Below are 23,593 nucleotides of genomic sequence, written 5' to 3' on the forward strand. Positions count from 1 at the left end.
TACATGGGTTTGGCTAATCCCACGTAATAAACAATCTCTTATAATAAACATTCTTTTAATATTTTTCTCAATTACAGTACAATCTCAATCCCTTATTTTTAATGCTTCTTACCAAACGCAACCTGAGAGTAAACAATGTTACCGGCTGCCGAGATAACTAACAAATTTAACTCTTGCGTATATTATAATAGCCACATATAGATTTTTTTTTCTGGAAAAAAAAAACATCAGAAGCTTTTAAAGGCGCCAAAGAAGGGAGAAGAACCAAATTGTTGCAGAAAAGCAAAAGCTTTCGAATAATAAGTTGAAGCAAAGAAAAATAATTTTTCCCCAAAAAAATTTAGATAATATGTTCAATGCATGATACATATTCTGCATGTTCAGCCTCTCACATATTAATATTTCTTCAAGCTGGAAACAAATATTTAGTCTCAATTTTTTCTGCATGCACTGAATTGTGCTGTCTGTTAGCTTGATAGGCACAGTAATTAAGATGGACTTGTAACTAGCTTTCAGCTACCACATAAGCGTTACAGCTAGGTCGCTTTAGTATGACATGTAGAGGTATAAGTTCCTAATTGTCATTTAAGAAATTGGGTTAAAATTATCTCTAATTTTTCAAGTTTGTCTTCGTTTTTTGTTTCACAAATTTTAAATTATAGGTTTTGGTTCCTCAAAAGACAAAATAGTCTTGATTTATAAGAATCAATATTTTAAATAAAAAGAAATTTAAAAAAAAACCAAAATCAAAATAAAAGCAATTTTGAGTAACTAAAAATTGTATTAACCCTTAAAAATTTCGTGGCACGAATTCTCCTAGTTTAGCAGTCGACTTTGTTTGCTCCTACGCTATGAAATCTAAAGAAAGCTTCTATCTTCCGTTCTAAATATAAGAACTAGTTTACTGTAAAGTATTACAAAAGCAGAACATGATTGTAGGGGAAACTACGATGGGCGGAGAGAGGAAAGGACTACGTCCTGCAGAGAGCTGTCTCTCTGCATGGCAGCTTTGAATTCTTCAAAGGTGACTTTTCCGTCACTGTTGGCATCCATGAGGTCAAATATCTCATCTAATTTGCCTGGTTCGAAGATGTCAGCTGGCAGGCAATCATCTGGCAAAGCCTGTTCGATAAAGTCAAATGTTAAAAAGAAGCAAGCTACAAAGGGAATATAGTTTTATTGAATGGAAGGTTCATTACCGTTAGCATGGATGCTACTTCTTCCTTGGTAATGCACCCGGATCGGTCTGCGTCATACATCTGTTGTCCAAAAGACAATGGGCAAATTACCACAAGAAAAGAAAAAAGAAGAAGAAGCAAGAGGCAAATTAAATCAGCTAGTTCAGTTCTTCTTCTTGTGCTATATAGGTTCTGTGAGGGCTTTTCAGTGATAGAAAGGTTTCTTTACTTTTTCATGTTATTTCAGGATGCATTTCCTGCGGAAAGCGGGTGTTAACTAACTCAAAATTAATGCTATAAACAGAATTTGACCACTATGTGGCCTCTAGTATTTTCAAAGAAAAGATTGCAATGAAATTTCAAGTAAAAAACATAATTACTAAAATGTTCTGTTAATAGCAAAATAACCTGTAATGACTAGTTTTATATTAGTAAATGTCAACCGTTCACTTTTTATTGAGACTTACTAATAATTATTTATTTTTTGTGGGGACCTCATTGTCATGGGGTATGTTAGAGGTTACAATGAAAACTACTCATAATCATTCCCTTTAGCATAAACTTTTTAGCTGAAATGGACTTTGACAACTATGAAATTGGTCAATGCGAAATCAAACTACTACCTCCGGTCTTAATTATAAGAGCCAGTTGACTAATTTGAGAAGATTAAGGAAGTAAGTTGAGTTAGTTATTTGCCCTAAATAGGTGTTGTTTTTCCTAAAATATCCTTATTAATCAAATGTATTGACTAAAACTATTATTGTTAGAAGGGCTACTTTGAAAAAAAAAATATAAATATAAAAGACAAAGTGGATTGGGGTCTTATATTTAGGACCAAAATAAAAGTCAAACAAAGTCTTATGTTAAGAGCCGAAGGTAGTACTTGTTTTTACTTGTTATAAAATTTATATGACTAGTTGAAACTAGGACAAGAGAACCTCAGCATGGTTAAGTAATGACAGAGCAAACAGTATAAGAGCTAGCGGTCAATTAGGATACCCCCTTATCTTTATTTGCGTGAAGCCGAAGTGGTTAATTAGGATATTCCCTTTTCCCTTTTCATCAAAAGTTTCACGTCATCATTGCATCTTATTAAAGATCACACTAACTCTGGTCCTAAATATAAGAGTTAGCTGACTAATTTGAGGAGATAAAAGAAGTTGCTACATTACTTAATTATAGCAATTTTTACATAATCTCTCTAAAATACTTATATGTATTATTAGATTATATATCAATTTATAAATAAAGCAAATTAGTCTGAGAAAAAATTATAAATATAAATACTTTAAAATAATTTAATAACTTTCTTGACCTCCTCAAATTAGTTAATTGGGTCTTACATTAAGGATCCAAGGTAGTATTTGCTACATGTATTTGAATTAGATAGAGCATGAAAGGGTCACCTGGAAGCAGAGACGGAGAGCATCATCACCCTTTGAATTCTTAAGGCTGGAAAATCCACAGAGTATTTCACGCATGTCAACTGTTCCATCTTGATTGTTGTCAAATATGTCAAATATGCGTGGTGCCAGAGGGATGAGTGATGGCATATTCATTGCTTTTAGCACCTCCTCAAATTCTGGGAGAGTGGCATGGTCTCTATCTGCACAACTACCAAATACCAAAACCATTTGAAAAAAAAATGTCAAATAGCAGTTAGACTATTGGAGGGCTCATGTCAGCTTCATCAATAGCAGGTTAAGCATTATAGTTCAGAAATCTAAAATCCTATTTGGTACAAAGCATTGAGAATTAGAAATGAGAATTGAGTTGGCAATTGAGAAAACTCATTAAAAAAGTGTTTCATATGAGTGATTGCTTATTACTTGAGATTTGGCAAACCCATTCCCCTATGTAGGTTTGTCCAATCCTAAGTAGTAAGTAGTCTTTAATATTAAACACTCTTTTGATATGTCTTTTCAATCTCAGTCCTAATTTTTACTTATCATTCTCAATGCTTCGTACCTAAGTAGTAAGCAGTCTCTAAGGGTCCTTTCCAAAGTGCTGGGCTATATCAGGGAAATCCTATTTCCAATTCTGAGTACTTACATTTTCTTGAAGTGTATCTTGAGATTTTCAATTTCCTCTTGTGTAAGATCATAGGTTCCCAACAAGGATTTCAAATTTTTAATTCTCAAGAATACTGTACTGCTCCATAAACTAGCAATTGCAGCAGCACGGAGTTTGCGGCGAGCATTAAATTTTTGCAATCTGTCAACAATCTCAGGATCCATCTGGTCACCTTTAGCTATTTCTCCTCTGACCCATGGATGAGTGAGAAGCTGTTCAAAGAAATAGCACAGGAGGCATGCAGTGTTTAGAATTCTCATCCACTCTGTTAATGAACTGTTATAAGTTTAATGGCATGTCAGATTTATTTACTTATGATGTTTGAAATTGATTGTGGGGAGCAAAATTGGCTTGTCTACGACAATCATTTGAGATAAAAACATGGAGAAACTACTGCTTTGTTGAATAGGAAAAAAGATTACCTCCAGAGCACTAGGTCTCTTATGAGGATCAACGGCTAGGAGACTTGAAATCAAATGCTTTGCTGATGAGGAAATGGTCTTCCAAGTCTTCTCATAGAAACTGAAACTCCCCTGATGGAATATATATACATATATATAAATATACATATATATATATTTCATTTTTAATCACAATGAACTATGAAGGAACAAGAAGCAAGGTGTATGCATATGGATGATGTCTCTGATAAGGCCACAAAAGAGCAAAATTCAAGAATGTACTTTGACATGTATGTCTTGATATATTGCTAATTATTTTTTATTCTTCTGGTTTCCTGGAAATTACGCTCTTAATCTTGCTGAGATGTATCTTACTTACAGTCATGATCATTTGTTGCTTTTGGCGATTGGACTGAGCGATGAAAGGCGGATACCTGCAACATTAAAGAAGGTTATGTGCTGCATTTTGATGTCTTATATTAGGAATTGAAGAATTGCTTTGAAGTCCTAAATAAGAAACATAATTACTTAAAAAGTCTCAATGATAACAGAGCAGTCTACAATGACAACTTTTAGTATAGAAAATAACGATTGCTCACTTATTATTAGGACTTATTAGTAATTATTTCTTTTTCTGGAGACTTCATCATGATTCTCCCTTGAGCATGTAGTAACTCAGAATCGATCTTTTCTGGGCAGGGTACAGGGGGATGGGACTGACACAACTGGAAAATTCTTTAGGTGTCTAGTCTTAGATCAAGCCAGTAATGAATAGATACACAAGCATGTTAGCCATATTTTCTCTGACATGCTTACATGTCTCTTTATGGTTGGTTCACCTACAAGTATTCTGTAGGGTTGGATCTACTCAAGAGTCTCTTGGCAAAACTATAACATTTAGGAAAACAAAATGCTTACCCAGAGAGTAAGATATAAAGAATCACTCCCACAGACCACATGTCACTCTTATTAGTAATCTTTCCTTGAGAAAGAGCCTCTGGTGAAACATAATCAATGGATCCAAACAAACCAACAACTGGGTCAGTAAATTCCTCCACAGAACTCAACCCAAAGTCCATGATCTTCAGAGGAGAATCCTTTCTACTGTCCAGGAACAAGCAATTCTCAGGCTTCAGGTCCCTGTGCACAATATTTGCTTTGTGAATAGCCTCCAGTCCTCCTGCAATCTGATGAATTACAGCTGCAGCTTCTGCTTCTGAGTACTTCTCTTGAGCCACAATCCGATCAAACAGCTCGCCGCCTGAACAAAGCTCAAGAACAAGATGAACTCCATTTGAGTCCTCAAAAACATCATAGAGGTCAATCACATTTGGATGAGGTGAAACGTTCTCTACTATCTTCCTCATGACCAAGATCTCATTGGTGAGTAAAGCATCTGATATTGAAACTTGTCTCCATGTTGGGAACCCCATGGCCATGGCAGCTATGCTAGTCTTATTACCTTTCTGAGTTTTTGGAAATCCAAAAGGATCAGAAGATGTACCTACTCTTCTGAGTGTTTTTATGGCTACCTGGGTTTTTTCACTGCCTGATATTTTAATGCCTTTTCTGACAACAGAAAATCCTCCTCTTCCTAAGATCTCTGAAACTTCATATTCATCTGACAGCTTTCTGGTTTCCATCCCCATGATAACGGTTGGTGCTCTTGAAGCCTCAGAAAGAAATTGCAGGGAGAAGAAAGGAAGGAACCAGAAGAGAATATTAAAGAACTGGTACGTTCAATGATGAAAGAGAGGATTTGAAAACGCGTTTTGGTTGAGATTGACATTAGCCTGTAAGAGTTCTTGTGTTGGTTTGTAACATAAAATATGAAGGAAATTCAGATAGGTCCATAGAATAAAGCCTAGAGGTTAGTAGTTGTTTTAGAATAGACAAAGGGAGAGTCAACTGCCTTTGCAATTATAATTTAATATTCCATGGGCCAAAAGAACAAAAATTATAGTAATATTTAGAAGTTTATGCATTCAGCAATCAGCCAAAAGGAAACAAGAAAAGAAAGTATGAAAGGGCAAAAAAAAAAAAAAAAAAAACCAATGCAAAAAAATTTTGCTAATAATTTTTTTTTCTTTTATGCACATTTTAAAAAGTAAGTTGCAGAATTTGTGGTTTGGAAAGAGTGTGATTCCTCTTATAAATTTGAACTGAATGGTGATAGCTAGATTAATAATTGGTTTGAAAATTCAAATCCATTTTGTCAAGAATCAGGTTGGCGCAAATAAAATTAATTCCAAGGTAAAAGGGAAATTTTCAGCAAATGAAAAAAAAAATTAATTGAATTGAGTTAACGTTACCCCATGTTTGATATGAGGAAATAAGAAGAGAAGAGAGGAAAGGAAAATTTTTAATAAACTCGAATTAAAAAATTAGAAAAGTGGGGTTATAAAATTTTGGCAAAAAATAAGATATAAGATAAAAAAAAAGCAAGCAAAATTAACTTAAAGTTCTTAACCCCACTTCTCTAATTTTTTAAATTGAGCTCATTAAAATTTTCTCTCTCCTTCTATTTCCTGCATTTTTCTCATATCAAACAAACCCTTAAAGATCAACAGTAAAATTTTTCCACCGAAAAAGGGGAAATATCAATCGTGAAATTTCAACGCATCAAATAAGTATTGCTGAACTATTAAATCAGAAATAAATTTCAGTAAGTTATAAGGATTTTCTCAAAATTTTGTTAAAATTATGTGAGTTCTATCATATGGGTTCTCTATTTATGTTCCAACATATGTAAGCTTTTCTTCAAACTCAAAAGACAATGGTAACTTATATCTTTGTCTACTTTAAAATTTCTTATTAAAGAATACTTTCATAAGAAGTTTAAAATAATGTTAAAGTTACTGGTAACTTTTTTATTTCAAAGAAAGTTTATACATATCCTTAAAAATAAATAAAATATTGTAACTTTGCTAAATTTTTATTCAAAAAATTGTACTTCTCTAGTCTTTAATATAAGACCTAATTGTTAAGTTCATTTTGGTCCTAAATATAAGACATATTTCTCATATTTATCAGTTTTTTCTAAATTATCCTTATGGATACTCTTTCAACCATACTTAAGTGAAAGGGGAAATATTAAGAAAGATAATTATGTTGTCTTAGGAAAAACATGTCATATTTTTTATAATTAACTAACTTACCTAATTTTCTTAATCTAATAAAATTAGTTAAATAAGTCTTATATTAAGGATCGGGTAAGTATAATTTATTCTAACGTATTAACACATACCATGTATAAGTTGTCTTTTTCTCTTGCCGAGGAGGCATATTCCAGATGAATAGTTAGCTAGGCATGAATTATAGATGTTAATAAAAAATGGGTAAAGATTGTGTGTAGAAAGCGATTGAAGTTTGAGATGTGTTGGTTCAAATTTTATCAAATAATGACAAAATAAATGAAGAGAAGAATATAATCCTAAAAATTATAGAAGAGAGAATTTTAATTGAATTATATAAACTCAAAATATAAAAAGCAAAATAATTATATATAAATTTTACATTTTTATTATTATTTTTAATTAAGACAAAATAAGCATATAACTCTCACTAGAAAATGTAATAAAAAATAAAAAACAAAAGGGGTTGAGTCAAGTAAAATATACTTGATTCCTCTTAAATAAATTTAAGGTTAGTGGTTGATATTTTAGGGATAAAAAATTATATTAGTAGAATTACTCCAAATTGGAGCTAATAATAATCAAATATAACTCCAGTAATTTCACCCAAAAAAATATAACTCCGATAATATTAAATATCAAATAATTGTATACAAAAATTAATAACATTCCTTTTGATTTCAAATGTAAGAGTTAATTAGGAGTTGGTTTTGTTATAAATATAAGACTCAATCTATTTTATCACTCCAAATTTATAATGTTTCCCTCAAATTATTCATATTATTCATATATATTAAAGAAAAAATTTATCAGAATAGTTTAAATGTATATGATAGAAAGGGAAACTTTAAGAAAATTAACACATATTTTCTAAAAGTAATTAACTTAATTTTTCTTAATTTTTATGAATTAACTCTCTAACTTTTATGTTTAGGACCAAATGGAGTTAAAATATGAGAAACTATACAAAAGATGTTCTTAAATTGCAGTTATGAAAATAATAAAGACCTTATCAGATTAATGATCCTTGGCTTGACAATAAATTATTAGTTTCAAAGTTAAAAAAAATAAAAAATAAAATGTGAATGAACCACAGTCAAAATTAAAAGAACAAACAAGGACCTAACCAGGCCTAAATAGAAGGGGAAGATACAGATAGTCCAAAGTCGTGAGTAAAACAAACACGGGAGAATGTTACGTCAACATTTTGGAGATAAGATAATTAAGTACTTGTTCAGTCCTTAATATAGGATTTAATTATTAAGTTAATTTTGGTTCTAAATATAAAACATATTTCTCATATTTATTAAATTTTTTCTAAATTATCTTTCTGTATACTCTTTCAACCATAATCAAGTAAGTAAGGAAGAAAGGATATTAAGAAAGATGATTATGGTGTTTTAGGAAAAACATGTCATATTTCTTATAATTAACTAACTTACTTAATTTTTTTAATCTAATCAAATTAATTATATAAGTTTTACACTACCTCCGGTCCTTAATATAAGACCCCGTTTGACTTTTAGTTTGGTCCTAATTATAAGACCCCAATCCATTTTGTCTCTCATATTTATGCATTTTTTCCCAAGATAGTCCTTCTAATAATGATAGTTCTAACCAACACACTTAATTAGCAAGGATATTTTAGGAATGACAATACTTATTTGTTACAAATAACTAACTTAACTTAATTCCTTAATCTCCTCAAATTAGTCAACTGAGTCTTATAATTAGGACCGGAGGTAGTATTAAAGACCGGAGAAGTATATTATTTTTTTGGGGACAAACTGCGTTATAAATCAATATATCGGTATCAAAGGGGAATGGGTACACATATTATTATTTTACTGATTATTTATTTCTTATCAATGTGATATCTTTTAAATAATTAATTAATTTTCAAATTTCATATGTTTTGGAGAAAATTTTTAATAAAGAGGAAATTGCGAATAGAGAGAGTAAGAAAGTTTAACTAACAACAAGAATACTAAAATTTTCTCAAATTTTCTCTTTTTTAAAAAAAATTTCTCTTCTCCAATTTTTTTATCTCAACTTTTTTCCATCGAACGGAGGGTTAGAATATGATTCTCCAGTCATATGATAACAAATATACCAGTATCGCTCTCCATTAATTTACCCTCTAATTCTAATTTATCTAATATATTTTAATTTTTTTTGGGCTTTCAAATTTTAGATATCCTCAAAATCTTTAATTCCCATCTAGTTACTAATCAATGCCAAATATAAACTATTCTAGTTGTTAAATAGTTGAGACTAGCATATTAATGAACTGTTTTAAAATTAATAGTATACCGACGGCCATTTGGTCGAGTGATACTTGTATGTATGTGTATTGTAATGTGGGTTCGAGCCCGCCTTGTATCATAAAAAAGAAATTAACTAATGTCATAAAATATTAATAGTGTTAATTGAGGGTCAATGACTAATAAAAATTGTTCTCAATTATGACAGAGTTTTATAAATGATTAGATTTTCATTTTGTTTGCAAGAGGTTGTATGATTATGGAGAACATGGTGTGCTTTAAGGTCAGCTTAATCTCATGCTTACTCATTGATAAGAGAGAACAATTAAAAAACTTTAAAAATTCAACACTTAGTTGTATAAAGAATAATGAGGTCAAAAAGATTCATTCAATGCAGACGCAACCAATGATTGTTTTTCTCGTTGACGAATTTGATTACTACCTTAAATTTCAGTATTTAATTTCTGGCAGTGTGATAAAATACATTTGTTACTCGTAACTCATGATTGGAGAGTGAAGACTATGAAATATGCGCACTGTTTTATCTGATTAAAATGGTTCCACATCTACTTATAACTAAAATGATAGGGTGAAATGTGTTGATTGAATTTTTAATGCGTATAAAGTAATAACTTGTAGAGTAAAATAATTGATTTACTTTTTTAGGTATGAATATGAGTAACGATTTTTTTTAAAAAAGGTTATTATCTATAAAATTATGAAATAGCAAAATGTGAAATAAAATAAGTTGTTGTTTAGATTTTTATTTCTATGGGATGAACTCTAGTTAGTATCTAATGAAATCTAGCTATTAAATGTTGTGAATGGATAGAATTGTTGCTTGCTAAACAAAAATTATTATTATTTTTAGTAGAGTCTAATCAATACTGGTCTAGGTGTTGTAATTTGTAAATGAGTGGTCTTGTCACTTGATAAATAAAAGTTGTTAATTTCTTATGAAGTCTAGTTAATACCCATATAAGTATTGTAAATGATCTGTAGTTTAGGTAAACAAGTTAATTTATATATTTATAGGATAATATCAACAAAGTTTACTAGCTCAATAGTCATCTTTAATTTCGGGATGCAAGTGATGAAAGGATTAAATACCACCAGCACCATTTACCAAAAAAAAAAAAATTCACAGAGATGCCGGCCAGGAGTTGTTTAATTTTTTTTCCCCACAAATCAGGATATACTTGTTTTTTTTTTTGAATTCCAAAATGTCAATTTGGAGTTGGTTCTCTTATTAGAATTTATATTAATTGCAGTACCTTTTCTGGAATTATAAAATTTGCAGGTTTTTATTGCCATTTTCCCCCATTAATTATTTAAGTGTGCTTTCACCTACTTGGACAAAGAGGCTAATACATAGACTAAAACAAAAAAAAAAAGAAATTAAAATATAAATGGCAGAAATTAGTGTTGGAAAAAAATCTAATTGAATTCAAAATTTTGAAATTAATCTCATTTTTTAGCAAAGAAGTTAAGGGGAAAAACATTCAAATACTCCCAAAAATGCTAAAGGATAAATTAGAATAGGTGAATTTCAAAATTCAAGTAAAACCCCTTGTACTATTTTGAAAATTTAAAATATTATGAAATAACTTTATTTCAGTAACTATTTCATATAGTTATTGACTACTCTAGTATAACTATTAACTATTTTGTTTTCAAAGTTTTAGTGACTTCTTTTGTATTGTTATTGACTATAAAAGAATAGTAAATAACTAAATAACAAATAGTCACTAGATTTCCGACAACACTTAATACATTTTTTGAATTTTTGAAACAAAAAAGTCAATAGTAAACTAGAATAGTCAATAGCTAAATAGGAGTAGTCACAAAATTTTGAAAATGAAAGTAGTCAATTACAATATTAGAGTAATTAGTAGCTAAACAAAAGTAGTTATCAGAGTTCTAAAAATAAATATAGTCAATAACTAAAAAAAGTAATCAGTATGTAAGAAAGAGTAGTTATCCGAGCTTCATTGATCGGTCACCGAAGTTCCGGTGACATGTCGCTGGAGCTCTGACAGCTGGCCACCTGTAGGGTCATTAGCGTTGGAGTTTCGACAACCAGAAGTAATGAGGTGGCAATATTTTTTTTTAAAAAAAGTAAAGACTATTTGTGTAATTTTACAAGATTTAAAAATTTCAAAATAGTACAAAGAGTCTGAATTGGAATTTTAAAATTCACCCACATTGATTCATTCATTAGCAATTTCTAGGTTATTGTATTATCTTTTTCCCAAGAAGTAATCTCTGCATAACAAATTAATTATATGAATGACACTTCTTAAATTTCAAGATCATAAAAAAAAACTTAATTGAAAATAACATAGATCATATTGATTGATTTGAAATAAGCATCCAATAATTAATTTCAGAAATTTAAATTGAACAAGTCAACTTTAAAACGAATTGATCATTAATTGGTATCTTATCCATTATTAACCCATTATTTATTCCATTTAACTAATTTGAGTAGATTAAGAGAATAAATTAAGTTAGTTATTTGCAATAAATAGGATTTGTCTTTCTTAAAATATCCTTGCTAATCAAGTTTATTAGCTAGAATCACCATTATTAGAAGGACTATCTTAAAAAAATAAATAAATATAAGAGGCAAAGTGAATTAGAAAATATTTAAGACCAAAATAAAAGTCAAACGAGTTTATATTAAGGACCAGGAGGTAGTACTCTTCCGATCCTTAATATAGAACCTAATTGTTAAGGTAATTTTAGTTTAAATATAAGACTTATTTATCATATTTATCATTTTTTTAAATTACCCCTATTAATATCCCTCAAGTATAATTAAGTAAAAAAAAGATATTAAGAAAGATGATTATGGTGTATATAAAAAATATGTCATATTTATCATAATTAACTAATTTACCTAACTTTCTTAATCTAATCAAATTAGTTAAATAGGTCTTATATTAAGAACCGGAGGAATAGTTAGTTAACATCAATTTCTAGTTTTTTTTTTAAATTATAACTTACACACCCATTATATTTTGAACTATAACTTCAAGTTTAAGAAGGAAGGTGTTCGATATCAGTTTAGACTATAAGTTTACACGTTTTTCAATATACTACCTCTGGTCTTAATAGAATATTCTGTTTGACTTTTATTTTGTATTAAATATAAGACCTTAATTCACTTTGTCTCTCGTATTTATTAATTTTTTAAGACAATCCTTCTAATAATTATAGTTCTAGTTAATACACTTGATTAGCAAGGATATTTTGGGAAAGAAAACACCTATTTAGGATAAATAACTAACTCAATTTATTCTTTAATCTTTCAAATTAGTCAACTGGCTTTTATAATTAGGACCGGAGGTAGTACTCTAGTAACCTGAATTCTTATCAGAGTATTAATTTAAAATAAACTAAATGTGATGCACATGACCTGAGTTCATGTTTTAATTTTTTATAGATTGATATGCATATTAATAGTAAGTTCATGAATTATATACTTTATATACACACACGTCTGTGTATTTGTATGGGTGTCTTGGTAACATGCTGGCTTAAGCCGAAAACTCAATTATTCAATAATTTTGGGCCAATTATAGCACTTGAAAAGTTGGATGCCCAAGCCCTTGGTGAGAGGATAGATGATGTAAATATTTATAGGAAGCGTGTAACAAGAAAAATAATCATAGGAAGCTAATGATTTATCGCTAATGGCACTCCCTTCTAAACTCTTAATTTGGATGCAAAGGGAAAAATAAATAAAAAATTTACTATTTTTTAAAGTTTTTTCTAGTGTTTTCTCATCCTTATTTTTCTTCCATTTTCCCCTCCATTTAAATCCAGCCTAAATGTATGAATTAGTTGATCATTTTATTTTGGTTCTTAAAGTAAGGCATCGTTTCACTTTTAATCTTCTAAGTTGACTTGTATTTTCTGTTTATTTGTATTAATTTTTTGAAAAATTCATTTTATTAATAAATAATATTTTTTACTTATGATAAATGTTGACTTTTATACTTATTGAATTATACAAGCAAATGTTTGAAAATCAATCACACAATGCATAATTCTGTGGAAAACTTCGCAACCAATTAAAGAAGAAACTCTTTCGTATTATATGATATAAAATTTAGGATTAATGTGCAAATTTATCTAAGAATTTTTTTTTACTCAAAAACAATATTGTGTTAAAAGTTTTTTAAATTTAAGATTATTATAAAAGTATTAAAATAGAGCAATATTAGTTCTTAACGTTAAAAATGTTAACAATTCCATATCAATATTTAATACTCTTTCGATTCTTAATATAGGACCTAATTGTTAAGTTAATTTTGATTCTAAATATATGACATATTTTTCATATTTATCAATTTTTTCTAAATTGCCCCTATAGATACTTCCTTAATTATAATCAAATAAGTGAGAGAGGAAGGATGTTAAGAAATATGATCTTATATCAAGGACCGGGGAGTAGTTAACACTAATTTTTTTTAACTGACAACACTAATTTTTTTAATGAGAGAGGACAATGTGAGATATTTTAATTATAAATTTTATATTATATTATATTATTTTGTTTTAATTAAAATATCCTGAGTGTGGCTCGTTAATCAGTTAGGCCTAATTTAGGTAGGTTTTAGACTTAGTGCTTTTTAGTCATTTCTTAACCTTGATTGTGGGTTGAGTTTTGACTGCTGACTAAGTGAGCATTTGAAGAAAACCTAATACATGGTTCTTGAGGTTCCTTGACTGGTAGCGGCTCTTTCCCAATTCCATTACTGTGTCCACTTCTTAGTTAGAAGAGATCCTGACATCTTTTCTATTAATAATATTTTATGATTTCAGTATCTAATCCCGATAAAAACGTGAGTATTATGGATTGCTTCTTTGAATTATCTAGCATGGCGAGAGATATTTATAAGCCTTCTGCTACTACTCTGATGATTATAGAATTTCATGTGACTATTTAGATAAATATATGTGTTTATATGGATTGTTCTAATAGATAATATTCTGACATTTTAAAATTTTCACAGTGACATTAAATCTAAAAAATCTTATAAGGCATCAATGGTTTTAATTGAAAACTTCTAAAAATAAATTTGCAGTTTGTATTACATATTTATATTTATTTTGTAGAACATAAAATCATCTAAAATAAATTAATTCAGGTCCTCTCCCTAAGTCAAAAGAGTTTATATGCGATAAATACACACGTGTGACGTGGATAAAGATTTTTTCTGTGAAAAATTTGAAAAAAATTCGGATTTTTGTGAGTTGAACATACGACCCTTCCTGGTTCCTGCTGTCACTGCCAGTTGCGTCCACACACACGGGACTTCCAAATGCTGACGTGTAACATGCCATCACTTCGTGTTCCATTATCCACCGTTGGATTTCCAAATCAAGTTTAAATCTTTAGCCGTTCGTTGATCTTCGTCTTTGAGCTCGTCAATTTCGCCTTTTTCGGAACCTCTTCGCTGCATTTGAACTTCCATGTATATATACTATCACAAGCTCATCGGAGACATCCTTTGACGCTTTCTTTCTTCTCTGCCTCAGTTCTCTGCCTTCGGAGGACGAGAGAGAGAAGGAGGTGCAGAATTGGGTGGGAAAGAGAGAAAGGAAGGCAAGGATCGTCGGAGCTTAGGGTAAGGGTCCTTCTTTTGCTAGTTTGCGCTTGTATGTGAAAGCTCTGGTGAATTCTTTGTTTAGTCTCTATATGTGGGGTTTTTCGAGATAGCTTCTGCGTTACTGGGTTGCTGCTAGTTATGGTTTCGGTGAATTGGGGTTTTCTTGTTTTTAAGTATTCCATACTTGAGGTTACTGAAATTCGATATATATTTTTTTGTGTATGAAAGTTCAAGACGCGCTTTATTTCGCAGAAGAAGTTGGTTTGGTTTCGATTCAAATTTGATTTTGATTCTGTTGTGGTGTGTTTTAACTTTACTGTTAATTAGGAATCGGGGCCTAGCCTCGCAGGGAGAATAGAGCCGACATGAAGTTTGTCGTTTTTAATTTTTGCCGGTCGATGTTTTTTGGCCTGAGCGGGTTAAGTTGAATCGCCTCTTTGATCTTATGATTTAGAGGTTTTCGTGACTTGTTTGTGTGTTGGGCTTATGCTGAAGAAACAGAAAATCGTCAAATAAGGATGCTGGATGAATGAAATACGAAAGAAGTAATTTCATACAAGCATTAAGATATACGTTTCCCCCCTCTTTTAATCTTTATACAATTATTTTCTTCAAGGTTAGTATAAGGCGTCGTGCTCAAATTTGTTCTTATGTGTTACAATCGAGTTTGGTACATGCGGGGGTTGCCTGGAAGTAACTTAATACGGGAATTCAAATAGTTCTGTGCTGGGATGCTGAGTTCTAGTAAGTGGTGAACTTGAATGACCCCCTTCATTGTCCGTGAATTGCGAGTACTCATTAGACTAGATGCCATTCACTGAACTGCCATATTAATGATGTGTAGCTGATTGTGATGAATAACAGAAACTGTAAAGGGTCCCAATGGGCTTCTCGTTGAAATGTTTTTGAGTTAACTAAATCTTGGGCCATCATTAGTTCCCAGTGATTGCAAACTATAATTGGGCATGATTTTAATATTTTTCTGGAAAGGGTGGTGGTTAAGGATGGACATTAGTAGCAAGGAAAAAGTGAGAAAGTAGTAAATATTTGACTGTATTGGCTGGTCCCCTGGACCTATATCAATGTTTGGGCATGGTTTCATAAGCGCCTTCAATGCAAGTTTTAGTCCAAGACTAGTTTATCATGTGTGTATAAATTTCCTGCATTGTTTATTTGTGTTGTTGTATAAAGTGCTTTGGTTTGTGGAACTTATGCGATCTCTCTTTCTCATATGCTGTTACTTGGTCTTCTTTGCATAACCGAAGTTTCTTACCAAGTATGAGCAAGAAAACTACAAACTTTAACTGGAGTTCATTTTATCTACTGATATCATTTGAGTGTTGTGCTTAGGAAAATGGGTTTGGATATATAGGCTTGTTCTGTCACCTTAAAATCCTTTTCTTGTGGGAATTTAGTGAGAAATTCAGTTGTGTAGGAATTGATTATTTGAAACTGGTCACTTTTCCTTTGTAATTCACAATTCACAGGCTGAGATAAACCTGGAGTTTTCAATTCAAGAAGTTTGACCTGTTTTATTTCTATGATAGAATATTCTGTATTTGGCTGTGCGTATTGTGATGGTTTGTTGGTGGCAGGATTCCTTCCTATCATATCTTACTGCTGGCTCGGGAATAATGTCTTCTCCTTCAGCTGACTGCGACCCTTTTGATGCAGGTACTGACCTTGAACCCTATTGCTTCATTTTTTTTCACATTGAGTCTTTTCCTTTTGGTTGGGTGATTCGGTGAATGAAAGAATAAACTTTATCAAAGAGGATGAAAAAATTGCGAAGCTTCCTAGATGGACAACCAAAAATAACTAGATACTGTTAGTGATGGAAGTTGGAAAATACCTCTATGCCAGATAAACGATATAACTCATGGGTTGAGAACCACAATACAAAGACAATTTCAATTCAATACTTTCAGCAAGATATTTTTCAGGGTTTCAGGAGAATTTTCAAAATGTAGATTTGGCCCATATGCTTATTTCTGGCATGTCCCAGGCCACCTAGTGCCGTCTGTTGATAGTTATTGCAAGCCTTAATTTTGCATTATTATCAATGATTTATTTATTGTATTGCTTTTCTATTTGTAACAAGTGTGCCTGCTTTGGTTTCATATTGCAGTAGTTAGAGAGCGAATCAATGTGGCACCTCAAGTGGATGACAATAGCTCCTCAGATTGGCAAACACCTGATGTCTTAGATGCCTTAGACCCATATATAAATGATCTGTGCTTCACTGAAATTCCTACTGAGAGGATAAGTTTATTTGGCAATAATGTCAATTATAGTATCTTTTCTGATCATGAATTTTCTGGGACAAATTTGATGTATGATGCCACAGAGGCATTCATGCTTTTTCCCTCCTTTGAGAAAACAATGGAGGCAACAGACTCCCAATATGGGGCTTCTTGTGAAGAGTCTCAGCAGATGTCTGATAATGCATGGTTTCAGCACATGTGCCTTCAGACTAAGTCAGCTCAAGATTTTGAAGTCAGCCACTGTCCGATTGATTCCAATGAAGTAGATTATTCTGATCCAGAGTCCTTCATTAAAACTTTTTTTGATCTGTCAGATGAATCTAATTCATTGCCTGCGCTAGTAAGCAAGGAAACAAGCAAAAAGAAGCATACCCTTGTTCTTGATTTGGATGGTAAAGCTTCTTCCATCTTCGTATTCATGAAGGCTTTCTTTTAGTTCAGTGCCCCTTCAATGCTTGGATAAATTTTTGCAGAATTTTTTGTTCTTGTCTTTTTCCCCCCCTTGTAACATGATCTATGAGCTTCATTACCATAAAAGATCATTATTACTGCGCATTTTGATGCATGATTAGGCTTTAGATCATATTGGATGCTGTATATTCGGATGCAGATGATATTTTACACACATTAGTTTTTACATTTTATAGTGGAATTGCCACTTGAGTGTTTTAAGGTTTTATATAGTTTCCTTTTGATTGGAATTATTCATATTTCTTCCTTAAATATGGAAGGCCTCTTTATTATAAAATTGCTTTTGTAAATTACCAGTATAAGATAGGTTTTTCTATCTGAGTTAGAATGTGCACTAGCACATAAGTCAAACACTTGTTGCTTTCTGCTGCATGTTTGATGTTTTGATATGTGTATTTAATATATATGTATATCTTAAATAACTTGTCACTCTTATATTTTGTTGGTTCAATAGAAACGCTAGTCCATTCTACATGGGAGCCATGTTATGGTGTTGACTTCACAATCCATTTCGCTGATAATGATAACAAGGACCAAACTGTATATGTACGAAAAAGGCCCTTCCTTGAAGTGTTTTTGAAAAGAGTATCAGAGATTTTTGAAGTCATCATTTTCACAGCTAGTCAAAGGTGTTACGCAGAAAAGCTGCTGGATGTTCTGGATCCGGACGGAAAATTTTTCTCTGGTAGAAGATACCGAGACTCATGCATCTTATTGGATGAAGTGTACACTAAAGATTTGACAGTTCTTGGCCTTGACCTTGCAAAAGTATTTATAATTGACAATTCTCCTCAGGTACATCTCTTCGTCTTGATTCTTTGAGCCTTTTTATGCTTTTCAATATATTTATTAATTAATTACTTATTGTTAACTTATTTCATTAAAAGATATTATAACGTCAGATACTACAGCATAATACATAAGCTGGCCTAATGGTTATGCATGGGGTTCATTTAGCTTCATTACATTTATCCGTTCTTACTCTCTCCCAATGTATATCACGTATCTAATCAGTTTTTTGACTTCAATAAATCCTGGTTGTAATCCAGTGTGCTATTTGCCAAAATACTTTGTCTAACAGATTCACTTCAAATCTAATGTTTTCTACATTCATGAGCTCCTCTAGATTCTTTGATTGAGCAAAAACTTCTCAGTTTTATTTTTTACTATTCTATTGGGCATTTCTTTCTCATTATAATTAGCGATTACAGTTTCATCCAGACGTGTTGTAAAGTTTTGACCAGGTGTCGTACACCATTGTTGCTTTGATGACTGCATAAGATACTAAAACTTTCTCTGTCTTCATGTTTTTAGGTATTCAGGTTGCAGCCTGATAATGGGATCCCCATTGAAAGTTGGTTTGACGACGCTTCTGATTCTTCTCTGATGTCCTTGCTTCCGTTTCTCGAGACATTTGTTGACGTGGATGATGTTCGACCTGTCATTGCAAATAAATTCAGGGCTTGGAGGTATTAGTGGTTTTAACTCAGTTCCACTTCTATTGGATTGGTGGATCTCTTGGTCTTCTATTTGAAGCAGTAGCTGGAATCTTAGTCCTAGGATTACCTGTCCAATTGTCCATATTCTGTGAGTTCAAATAACCCCACTCAAGTATATATGCCTTTAGTACGTGTAGAAAATAGTTTTGCCTAGAAGTAAATTTTTTCAAAAAAATAATTTAGCTACGTTTCCTGGCTTTTTTTAGTTGTTCTCTATAGGGAGTTTTCATAAACGGCTTAGCGCCCAGTTTGCCAGATTTTTGTAAGTAAAAATTTTGCTTATAATGAAGTTATTTGGTTTTTTTTTTTTGGGTTAAGTTTCTCTCCAAGCGTCAAATTTATAGGCCTCTCATTTTTTTTTCCTTCTTTCTTTTTTCTATTTTCGTTCCTTATTTCCTGTGTTTTATGTAATATGATATGACTTCAGAAAATCAGAGGTTTTGAATTTTATTAATAGTAATCTCTTTTCTTCCAAGTGCTGACAATGAAAGGTGGGAATCCTTTGAATCCTCAGAGAAAGCAACAATGTCATACCTCAACGCAATCAAAGGGAACTTTATCATATTCGCACTTACATTAAAATTATACGGGTGATTGTTACTTGCTATTATTAACGGCGTTAATTTGATATTTTCTTTATTAAGTAAGTTTACTCAGTTTTCTATAAACATTTGCTTGCATGATAGTGAAAAGATGCAATGCATCCTTATGGCTTTAAAGTGTTACTGTCAAAAACTAACGCGACTGCTAAACAACTGCGAACGATGGGGTTTATTTTAAACGCACACGTGAAGAGATTTAATAGCTTATTTTAAATTAACTTAAAATAATTATATAAATTAAGAAGTTTAATTTATTTTGAAAATAACAAAGTAAAGTAAATCTAAATTGTTTAAATAATTTTATCAAGATGACGAATATTGTGCCAATATATTAAGAACCTAACTCGACTGGCCAATTTAACTGGAATCCGATGAACGAATATTTAGTTCGTTCGGTATGAAGGGAAAATCGACCAATAAATTAGCTGGTCAAAATACTTTATAGGGATATGATGATAGGTCTCCATATGATATCTATAGTTAGAGAAAAGAAGAATAAAACCTAAAATAAAATTATAAATTTAATTATGTATATATCGCCAATTTATTGATAATCTTTTCATCACCACTTACTAAGTCTAAACCTAGATAAATCATGTATCAGAGGGATACGATGATAGGCAATGACAAAAATGATTTCTTGACAAGATTTAATAAAGATAGGATTGCTCCAATCCTATCCCATCCTACACAATCTCAAATAATTCAACTTCTTTGGGAATTATGGCAAAAATTTGCCTCCAAATCTACAACGTCATCAAGTGTGTCTAGTTCTCAGATTGCATTTACACATTTGTTTTCCTCTCAAATGGTGATACTATTCTAACATAACATCATCAACAAATCCTCACAAGACAACAAAGTGTCCAAGAAACAATTGATTCCCATATAAAAGCTAGATTTGAAGTGATCGCAAGAAATTCGATGCCCTGCTTCCTCACCGTACCAGCTAAAAGACCTGCGACAATGATTTGACTTTGAGCCTTCCAATCAGTACAGAAAATAATATGGAAAGAAAACGAACAACGTCAAACGCATGGATAAGAGCAATTAAAAGATGATTAAATAAACCCCATTTCTGCAGCAAAATTTTGAAGTCTACACAGTTTTCAAGGTCCTGACAGAACTTATTTCTTCATTGGGTAATCCTTCATTTTGATTTCTAACATTACATATTTCTTCATTGGGTAATCCTTCATTTTGATTTCTAACATTACATATTTCTTCACTGGGTAATCCTTCATTTTGATTAAAAAGGCAATCTTTCAAACAAGACGTTATTTTCTAAACCAGAAGAAATGCCAGTAACCTGGAAGCCACATGCACATGAAGTCTCCCAACAGCCCAAATTCTTAAACTTCAAGAAAATAATGATGATGATGAACCATAGAACAAAGAGATGCAAACAGAGACAGACCTACTCAAACCCATTACTGTTGCTGATTCTGAGGGTTTGGTGGAGGCGGCATGCCTGGTCGAGGTGGTCCATATACAGGAACAGCACCACCAGGAGGAGGGGGCATGCCAGGTCGAGGAGGAGGTGGAGCTGGCATTCCAGGCCGCGGTGGAGCAGGTGGCCCTCTCACCATCTGTCCAGGAGGGGGTGGTCCCATGGGTCTCTGTCCAAACTGAGGTGGAGGCATTGGGAACGGCTGTGGTGGACCACCTGGTCGAGAAGGAAACTGCCCAGGTGGCATTGGTGGAGGTGGACCTCTGGCCATTTGCGGTGGAGCTTGCCCAGGATACCCTGGCATTTGCCCAGGCGGGCGCATCAGAGGTGGCCCAGCTGGGTATGACACTGGCGGAGCAGACAGCTGCGGAGGCCGGGAGATCTGGGGCTGCATCATGCCAGGAGCAGGACCCCCAACACCGCGAACAGGGCCAGCAAGGCCAGGCTGAGCCTGAACAACAGGAGCTGTGGGAACACCCCTACCAGCAGCACGCCCAATACCAGGGCCAGCTAAAGCGGCTGCATTAACAGCCTTAGCTCGGGACTCCTCAGGAGGCGGGGGGCCCTCAACAGTCATGGAGATGACCTCTTCACCGCGGAGAAGAACAAGGCCAAGGGTTCTGCGATCCTCACGTTCTTCATTGGTCTTCTTGCCCTTGCCAGGGGGTAGCTTGCGGAATTCTTCACAGTCACCAATGACAAGATTCATGTGGCGATCAAATGCCATGAACTTACCCACAAGCTGGCGGCCATCTTGAATGGTGACCCGCATGCGGTAGTTTATGTATTGAAGCATCTTCGAACTCTTAGACATCGACATGGTGCCTTCCTGAAGAATCAATAAATGATCACTTGAGACTGAACTTAATTGCGTAAAAAGTATGTAAAGCCAACCGCTAGTAGATTATAAATAACATTTTGCTAGCTTCTGATATAAAGTAGTAGATTTGAATATTGAATATTTTATAAGAAAAAATTGAAACAGTATGATAAGCATCTATATATTAACGAATTCCAAGCAATATACAAATATGAAACAATTCACAATCAACTGTCAGCCTCTTCTTGCTATCCCATAATATTTTGATCCTTTCAGAACAATTCAACTAAGCCTGAACTTTTTTTACGAAAAATAAACCAAGACTGAATCTAGTAAAAATACAGTGAAGTCCATTTTTTTTAATTTTGCATCTAGAATTACTGAAGTATTAAACCACAGAATGACAAAACAAATATAAAGAAAAAACATAATAAAATTAATCATCATCTATAGTAAAATTAAGTTAAACTCGTAAACTTAATTATCATTAAAAACAGGATAAAACAGAATATTATCACCGGTTATCACCAGAAGATAAACACAGATATTTAGAAAACACTCTCGTACATTGGAGATTACGGAATATCTTACGCATTAAAGGGGTGCTTCCTAGGATGTATTAAGACACAAGATATAGTGAACAACTTCCAAGCTTTTGTCAAAAGATGAAAAGTAGAGGAAACAAAATAAACTAAAACTATTTATTATAGATTACTATTTATATAAACAGCTTCCCCTTATGAGTAAATGAGCATAATGTTTTGGCTTAAAGCAATGACATTTGTCATTCTACTCACACCTCATTACACCTTATTAAGCATCTTTTAAGTTAGATAGGATCTAAATCTCAGTAGTTGTCAACACCCACCTATCTATGAATTTAAAATACATCTTCAGTATTTGAATAGAAAAATCAAAGGCCTTTCAGCTTTTGTAGAAGTATACGTTTGTTGAAATTCCAAAGATTTAACTAAAATGCCACAATCACCGAGTTATCTCTGATAAGCATAAAGCCAGCTAAAAAAACTGCCCCCACTTCAAATAGCCAAGACTAACTCAAATTCTGGAAAAAGCAATAGAAATAGTATGACAATGTAAAGACTGCAACTACAGTATTATCAGAAACATATCATTATATAATTAGAAACGTATTATCAAACATTCAAACTCTCATTCACATAAAAACAGAACCACACCAGACACCCGACATCCATTTTTCTTAACATTTACAGCTAATTTTTTAAATTTAATGACCAGGAGTCCAGGATTTAAAACCGAGAATCAGACTCCATTTGTCTTGACAAAATTTTTTTGAGCTTTATTCAGTCAGATCCACTACATTAGAACTTCGAAGGCAGAAGGAAACACACACCGCAATAGTGACCAATTGAGCTTAGTGGATTCGAAGAAGAACAAGAATGCGACTTGCCTGCTGTCGACGCTGAGAAAAGTGGTGCCTGCCGTCGAATAGTTCACTTACTGTGGAGGAGAGAGCGAGTAAGTGAGTAGCGTAGCCAAAGAGGAATGTGTAGTGACGACGTCGCCGTCGACGCTGAGGAACTGAGAGGAGCGTCGGACCACCAGCGTCGTGCTCGTGGACTGCGTCTGGTTTTAGGGTTCAAGGAAATTTTATTTTTCAACTTCTCAAGCCCATGACCCGAAAACCCAAATAAGAGGTGGGGGCCCGGATACTGTTATTCACCGGCGGAAGAAACCCACACCGATTTATTCTAATTTTTTTTTTGGAAAAACCATATTGAAGGCACCTATACTTTCTCTCAATTTTTAATTTGGTACCTATGTATTTTTTTCTCTT

The 23,593-nt window shown here is 32.7% G+C and overlaps 2 protein-coding genes and 1 pseudogene across 2 annotated transcripts; 1 reads left to right on the forward strand and 2 right to left on the reverse strand.

Annotated features, from left to right (window-relative positions):
- Positions 1-802: 802 nt before the first annotated feature.
- LOC114757687 (calcium and calcium/calmodulin-dependent serine/threonine-protein kinase-like) lies at positions 803-5,372 on the reverse strand. The gene is made up of 7 exons (XM_028946768.1): positions 4,571-5,372; positions 4,032-4,086; positions 3,674-3,784; positions 3,231-3,463; positions 2,585-2,792; positions 1,200-1,259; positions 803-1,122 (listed from the first exon to the last, which is right to left on the reverse strand). The coding sequence occupies exons 1-7, from the start codon at positions 5,299-5,301 to the stop codon at positions 946-948; spliced, it is 1,575 nt and encodes a 524-aa protein (XP_028802601.1). The 5' UTR covers positions 5,302-5,372; the 3' UTR covers positions 803-945.
- Positions 5,373-14,518: 9,146 nt separating this feature from the next.
- Positions 14,519-19,222, forward strand: LOC114757688 (CTD small phosphatase-like protein 2). Its single transcript, XM_028946769.1, has 5 exons — positions 14,519-14,689; positions 16,267-16,345; positions 16,800-17,327; positions 17,861-18,201; positions 18,721-19,222. Exons 2-5 carry the CDS (start codon positions 16,306-16,308, stop codon positions 18,880-18,882), a joined length of 1,071 nt encoding a protein of 356 aa, XP_028802602.1. The 5' UTR covers positions 14,519-14,689; positions 16,267-16,305; the 3' UTR covers positions 18,883-19,222.
- Positions 19,223-20,147: 925 nt separating this feature from the next.
- Positions 20,148-23,368, reverse strand: LOC114757682 (small nuclear ribonucleoprotein-associated proteins B and B' pseudogene; annotated as a pseudogene).
- Between the last annotated feature and the right edge of the window lie 225 nt (positions 23,369-23,593).

The sequence above is a fragment of the Neltuma alba genome, unplaced genomic scaffold (assembly GCF_004799145.2).
Source record: "Neltuma alba isolate B1F8T4 unplaced genomic scaffold, ASM479914v2 tig00010616_pilon, whole genome shotgun sequence".
In the NCBI taxonomy this organism is placed as follows: domain Eukaryota; kingdom Viridiplantae; phylum Streptophyta; class Magnoliopsida; order Fabales; family Fabaceae; genus Neltuma; species Neltuma alba.